Genomic DNA, 7,496 nt, shown 5'->3' on the forward strand with positions numbered 1-7,496 from the left:
TTGCCGAGCCGCCTCGGTGGCGGCGGCTCGGGGGGTCCTTTGCAAGTGAGCGAGGCGCCCACAGTGTGGCCTTGCCTCCCCCGGCCGGTCCTCACGCCTCTCCGCGCCCCCTCCCCCCAACGATCAATTACCAGCCACCCTTCTGCCGGGAGCGGCGAGGGGCTGGCTGGCGGCCGCGAGGAAACGGCAGCCCGGATCACTTCTGCATGACAATTGATGGGAGGGAGGGCGCGAGGCGAGGAGGGAGGACGGCCGCGGGTGTCCGTTTTCTCACCATGGTGATTAGGCATTCCGGCCGTGCGAGGAGGCAGCCGCCGAACAGCGGCGCGCTGTGGAGCGAGGGCAGGGGAAGAGAGCGGGAGCGAGAGCGAGAGCGAGCCCAGGCGCCCCGCGAGCGGCGCGCCGAGCTGAGCCAAGCCAGGCCAGATGGCTCTGCAGCCATCAGGGACCGCTCCCGTCCAGCCCGGCCCCACTTTAGCTGTGCAAACATTTCTTTATCCCAACAAGACAATTAAACCCAGCAGCATGAAAAGGAGTCTCCATGACTGTGTTGGGAGTGAACAACCAGAAACCATACACATCACAGGAGTTCTTGCCCCCGGGGAGAAAGGGGGGAGAGCAGGGGAGCAGCTGAGCTGGGCTAGGTCTGGGCAGTCAGGACAGAGGGAACCATCTGACCCCTCTCCTCTGATGATTTGCTGACCCTTTCACACTGTTCATCTGCTTCAGCTGCAATCCAGAGGTGGTGCCTGGTGACCTTGGAACTGCCTCCAAACATTCTCCACACCCCAGACTAACATCTCTGCCCATCCAGTCCCAGAGCCCTTGGAAGGTAGTCCACTAACATCACCCCCATGATGTCAGCCAGCCCTCCTCATTTCAGGCTGTCCTTGGCCTGAGAGCTCAGTGTATTCTCAGAACATAGGGTCTTCAATGATAACATGCCTTTATAAAGATACACCTCAGAGTACAAGATACCATCTCCTACTCAGGGCTTTTGGGACCTGAGAATAGTTTTTCAAATATATCAAAGATGAGAGCAAAGCAAAATATCCAGGAATTGTTTGGAGCCATCAGCTTTCCTACCTACCTGTGAATCTGCCTGACCAGAGGAAGGGCCAAGGAAGAGGGCCAAGTAAAGCCACTTATGGTCAGTGCCCAGTGCCCCTCCCTGGGGTGAGCCAGAAGGCAGGCCAGTCCCTGCTCCATGGGGACAGTTCTGGGCCTTCTCAGTCCTGAGGTGAGCACACATACTAGCCAACTCCAATTTGGGCTGAATGGATAGCGGGCTGGCCAAAGACTTGTGTCACCCAGCAGGAGTCTGGGCACAGGGGAGATCTAAAGAGAACCATCAGGAGATGCACATGACAAAGCCAGAGTGTTGAGGGGGTAATAAGTGTATGCATTACAGCACAAGGCAGCAGACAGTACTTACCTTCTCTTTTGTTGTAAAGTTTCCTTAATGAGGAATGTTTATTTTAAAGGCCCTGGGAAACATATCTGTAGAGGCTTCATATGTAAGACACAATAAGGACTATCTGTAATTGGTCCATAAATTTCAGCATCCTTTCCCTGGACAAGAAACCTTGGGGACTGGTTCAGGGAGTGACAATAAACTGGAGTTACCTCAGTCCTCTTCCTGGGGAATTATGTATCCTCCATGAAGGGCTCCTCACAAAACACTTCTCCCCTTTTCCAGGGCAAATAAGTCAGTCCTGTAGAGCAAAGGCTTCCTGTTCCTTAGAGCCCAACACCTACCTCAGGATCACCTGTGATGCCAGGTAGATGGAAAGGCAAACAAACTGGAATCATCTACTGGAGAGAGGATATTTTATCCAAATAGCTATATTTCCATCTTCAAAAAATGCATGTTTGATCACAAAAGAAATTCTGCCTATCAGTACCCAGAATTAAGGAATCAGTGCTTGTGTATTACACCATGCCTGCAGGACCCTCTTAAAAGGCGTTCACTCACATGTGGACATATCTGCATATGGATGTAGTGTGTGAGCAGGGGGTGGCTGCAACAGTAAAAGCTGTCAGTGTTTCCATTATAAAACTGATTTTGCAGTGACCTAAAACTCAAGTCATAAAACTTGTACTCTGAGGAAGGACGTACATACCCCCATTTTCACATCCCCCCCATTCCCAACAAAGCTCTAAAACTAAACACTTACTTAGAGTTTTACTGTCATTTTTTAATTAAAACATTTCTTACATTTTATGAAAACATTTTATTTATATAAAAAGAACTGAAAAATAAATCAACCATCAGAAATTAATTCTAGATTTTAATAATAAAAAACCTAAATTATACATGATTCATTTTGGCAATCCTGGGAAAAGCACTGTATCCTCCACGGTTTCTCCTCTCTTCCCCCCTCCCCATCCCCCATCACTGTCCCATCTGCCCCTGAAGCTCCTTTCTCCCTTTGGAAGCAGTCTTGTATACTGTCACTCGATTATCTGAGAAATATTACTTATTTCAAAACGGTTCTGTAGGGAGGACCTGAAAGGCATCTAGTGGGAATAATCAGGTCTTCTAACGGCCCTTAAATATGCATTTACATAAAACAGACCATAAATATTCCGACACACGTTGGCATATGACAAGAGCCAAGAAGGTTGCTACTGACTTTGTCATAGTGCTTCTTCAACCCTTCCTTGCAGGAAATGTTTCTCTTGCCTTCCAAAAACTCAAAAATCAAAAGCACAGATGTTGCCTAGTCCAACCCTTCAAAGGCTGCTATCCAATCTAAGGCAAGAAATGAAAAAGGAGGACGAATCCAGGACTAGCACAGGGTGACAGTCTCCACTTGGCACCTTTGTGTCTGGTTAAAGATTAGTCACAAATGCAACTCTAGCTAATAATGTGGGTGTGTACAAACAGCCTGCACTCATAGATACTCCCATAGGTATAATGTCTGCACCCAAGAAAAGGAGAACACAAAGTACTCCATAAGGGAAGCATATTTTAAACAAATAAAAAGGGAAGGAACTCCAATTTATATAACATGACAATTTGAAATAAAGAAGTTTCCCCACCCTTCCGATCAGAATCTCATTAATTTCAAGGTCAGAATTCCATTTCACTTTGGGAGACAGATTCATTTAATTTTTCTCCACCCAGGCGTATTCCTGTGTGAGGGATCCATCTCCATGGGGGAATGGCACCACCACACAATGCAAACCAGGCAAACAGAAGAGTTATGGCTTTGACACTCGGAGGGGAATGGATATCCACAGCTATGAGTTCTGACTTGACTAACAAGCTTCTGCCTGCTCTGAGAGTCTGACACGGGTTTGGGCTAAAAAGACAGCAAATGGAGACAAGCTGGATCTGTTAGGTGAGAAGAAAGGAATCATGATCTCTAGATGTTACTTTGTAGCATATTCGTTTTGAGAAGATTTCATTTTCAACTTGGACTTGGAGGAAAAAAGGGTCAGAACCCTAACCCAGGGCACTTTTAGCCAGAGGTCAGATTATAGCTAGCTTTGATCACTTACACATCCCGTTAACAAATAAAAAGTAAAAGAAAATAAAACAAAAACAAATCAACATAATACCAACACCTGTCCAGCAGGTATATTCAGAAGCAGGATCAAAATACACAGAAAGTCAACAGAAAGGCTCGAAAGCCCAAGTGTGAGAACCACACTAGCAGTTGTGCTGTCATGTAGCAGCCTTCTCCCTTAAGTGGGGAGGTCTCTGGCTTACAGACGCTGACATGAAAGACACACTAGCAACATATTTCAAAACCAAAGAGCGATGGATTTACAAGGCAGGTTGATTTTATGATGACTTTTATTGAAAAGGTACGCTGGGTTTAGGCAGATGCCTTTTAGCGCAGGAAAGTTAACACAGTGCCTAATTCAAGGAGACAGCCTGAGGAAGCAGTGCCGACAGGGGAGAGAGCTGCAATGTCTCTATTACTCTCCTCGGCATCATAAAGAGAAGAGAAAAAAATGGTATTCGTGTTGGTGGTTATAGAGAGGACAGGAGTACAAAAAAATAAAGAAGAGGGGAAAGCAAACCTCAGATGTAGTTTTCTTAAGAAAATAAAATGAAGCAAATCTCAGAACAAAGGGTTGGGTGGGAAAACACCCTCAGTTCATAAATTCTCACCAGGCTTGAAGAAAACTGCTCTGTCTACCCACAGCCCAAAAGCTTCAAAACACAATTATTTTCTGATTATATCAGAGCAGAAGATTGCAAGGTTCAGCACTCTAGTCTACAATTTCCAAATAAAGCTGTAGTTTCAACAATATGAGTGTAGCCAGAGCCCAACAAGGTTCTTGGAGAACATGAGAAAAGCCATTTTCTAGGCAGAAATTAATAATAGCTGTGAACATCAACTATGGAGCAGTCACACAGGTCAACCGTGTCTAGTCCTAAAAGTGAGCCCCAGGATAAGCGTCCAGCAAACCTGTCAAATCCCAAGAGAGGTCGGCTTTCCAGCTTTGCGAGCGCAAGGAAAACACAGCTGTTTGAAATGCTTTATGGTGATTGACGACACCTTTGTCCTTCTCTGAAAAATAGCCTGATGTGGACAAGGGCTGAGAGTTGTGAAAATAAAATCACGTGGAGTCTGCTGGCTGTGATACAATGGAAAAGCTAAAAAATAATACTGCGATCAGAGAGCCATAATGAGACCAGCAAAAAGAGGAAGGATGGACAAGTTTTTCAGGCCTCCCAAATTCCCTGGGAACCTACACTTTCGAATGAAATGACCTTCACTCCAGTGTATATATGGCACCCTCTTCATTCCACAATCCCCAGAAGAAGCAAGCCAGATCCAGGAGATAAAGCAGTGCTGAGGCCAATCTGCCTCTGGCTACTTTCATAAAAACACTTTCTATAAGAACTATCAGTGCTCATTGGTGAGAGACAAATAAATGTTAGCACTCCATAGCTATCGAAAGGGAAGTGGTTGACCCTTCCCGTCACTAGGAGCATGCACAATGCCGCCGACCTGTTGAACACTACTGGGAGGCAGGGCTAACTGGGGGCGAGGGAGGGCTCCAACCAAAGTACTTACATCTGTCATTCCGATCCTCTGGGCTAGATGAGGCTTCCCGATCAGAAATGAGGCCAGAGACCGCAAAAATCTTCTTCCCAGTGTCATCAACCTTAAGTGAACCGGGGGAACTAGATGGCAGCTGTGTCCCAAAGTCATATTCCTTGCCATCTGCATCTGAGAAGCGCAGGTGGGGAGACTCTGTGTCATGGCAGTTCTTAAGTCGCTTGGCCGGTGTAAAGGCTGACTGATAGCTCTCCCGGTCCTCAGTGGAAGCAAAGGGACGGAAAGCCCCCACACCACTATGATTCAGCATACTGATTGGGGTGCAATCTAGATTTGGGGGAGCAAACTGGGGGTGCAGATGTAGTAAGGAAGGGGGGAAATCACGATTGGCAAAAGTGCCTGGCACTCCACCTTGCCGATGGTACATAGAGGCAAAGGTGTAGGAACCATTGGTGAACGGAATATGCACATCCTTGTCTACTGAGACAGGTACACCAAAGGGTCGTGGCTGCTGACAAGGAATGGAAGCATCCCGGCTGGCCTCAGCCGTGGACGCCAGGACCATCAATGCTGGGGATGCCAGAGGGTTGGGAAGGTAGGATGAGTTCTCCATCTTGAAGGCTGCCCGGTGTAAGTCCATCGGAGTCTCTTTCAATGGCTGGTGTCACACAAGAAGCAGTCTTCCCTGGGAGGGAGGCCAAGCGGCACCTTGGATCAGGGCAGGGAATATTACTGGGGAATCATGCCCTTCTAAGACCTGCAGAAACAGCAAAGAGAAAAAAAAGAGGGAGGAGGAAAGTCAGGGGGAGGAAAAAAAGGGAAACCCCAAGTGATCGAAACACCATCCTTCTGGCTTACAGATGCTCGGGCAAGAGACACCACAGGCTTTAGGAGCCAGTGGGCAGCAGCAGCAGACCATTTTCATTCAGGAAAATCAATAGACAACTTACTGTGATGTACGCGTAGCTGACTTTGGTCCCTACACGTTCCGGGTGAAATGCGCCTGAGCCCAGGAAAGAAAAAAAATCATAAAACCTCCAAATACAATATTCCCTGAGCAAATGACCTTTGGAAGGCCAAGTCACCCAGTAGATTGGGGGGGGGGGGTCTATATTTTAAAAGGGCTTCAACCACATACCCTAGTCATGGCAGGCCTGATGTTCAGAAGCTAGGTTCTGCTTATGATTTCTCACATCTCCATCCTCTCTTTATCTTCCCTAACAACGCCCAGATACTGAAAAACCCTTATATCAAGCACACCTAGACCAGGAACATCTGTACAGATTAGTGGGTACAAACTGTACATGTGGCTTGATCATATCCATTGGCATGTACATAAACATATATCTCTGTGTATCATCTAAGACTGTTTCCAGAAAGAAGTAGCAACATCATAGCAGCAACATCATTTTTGATGCACACCCTTCTCAAATCACACAGCCTTCCTATTTCTCTTTTCTGAGAAGGAACAAAACCTTCATCAATAAAATGCCTGGCGTCTCTAACAATATTTAAAAACATAATGGGTGCCTTTGGCATATGCTCTCCACAAGCGTTTGTCTTCCAGGGGCAGCAAAGAAAGGATTGGTAATTTTTTTAGTTACTAATGCACTCACTCCTAAGTAGATTTGTAAACTGCCTTGGATTTGCCATTAACATTTAGAGTAAAATGTTAACAAAATTTCTGACTTATTTTGCTCTGCTTATTGGCCTGGTCAGAGTTGATGTCCAATAAAGGCCCCCTAGAACAAACTGGAGTTCAAACAGACTTCTTTTGGTTTACCTTGTAAATTTAGGTTGTAGTTTTCATAGCCACTGATTGGGTTTCAGAATTTATATTGAGTGGGGGTTGGGGAAAAGGGCTATATATCAAAAGCCAGGAAAAGATAGACTTTTTAGCTTCAAAAATATATACACTAAGTAGAAACCGAAGGAAACTCAAAGTGTAACCCCAAATCACCACCTGCTACAAAGAATAACCTTTAAATTGAGAGACAGAAATAAAACTAACCCCCCCCCTTTAAAAACCCACTTCCATAATGGAGTCTCTTTGGTATTCCCTCAAATAGAGAATCCTCAGTTAAACTGCAGATGAATCCTCTCCGCTTAATGCAGTGCAAAGAGAGTATTTCCTTCTCCCATCCTGTAGCAGACGTGTCAATGACTGTTATTAATTGGGAAGATGAGTGGACACCATCAGACTGCTTCCTCATTTGGCATCTTTCCTTATAGACATCATTGCTAAATTACCAGATTATGTATCTCACATTAACGGATTTTTCTCTCTTCCAAATTTTAAATAACTTTCCTGTCAAGTTATAGCAGTGCAGGGAATGATCTGCCAAGGACAGCCAGTTAGCCTGACAAGTCTGGGAATCCGGTTCTTGGCTGTTTTCAAGTCAGATTAATGGTCATACAACATGGATGCTCTGAAAGTGGATCTAGGGGGGTTCCAAGGGTTCTAAGCAGCTC

General features: G+C 45.9%; 1 protein-coding gene across 1 annotated transcript in view; it reads right to left on the bottom strand.

The window, feature by feature from the left end:
• The window catches only part of Rnf220 (ring finger protein 220), a 207,492-nt gene extending 201,736 nt beyond the window's left edge, over positions 1 to 5,756 (bottom strand). Inside the window, exon 1 of the mRNA XM_015485102.2 lies at positions 5,040 to 5,756. Coding sequence (XP_015340588.2) covers positions 5,040 to 5,664 — 625 coding nt within the window. The 5' untranslated portion in view covers positions 5,665 to 5,756. The remainder of the gene's footprint in view (positions 1 to 5,039) is intronic.
• Between the last annotated feature and the right edge of the window lie 1,740 nt (positions 5,757 to 7,496).

This window comes from Marmota marmota, unplaced genomic scaffold (genome assembly GCF_001458135.2).
Source record: "Marmota marmota marmota unplaced genomic scaffold, marMar, whole genome shotgun sequence".
In the NCBI taxonomy this organism is placed as follows: Eukaryota; Metazoa; Chordata; class Mammalia; order Rodentia; family Sciuridae; genus Marmota; species Marmota marmota.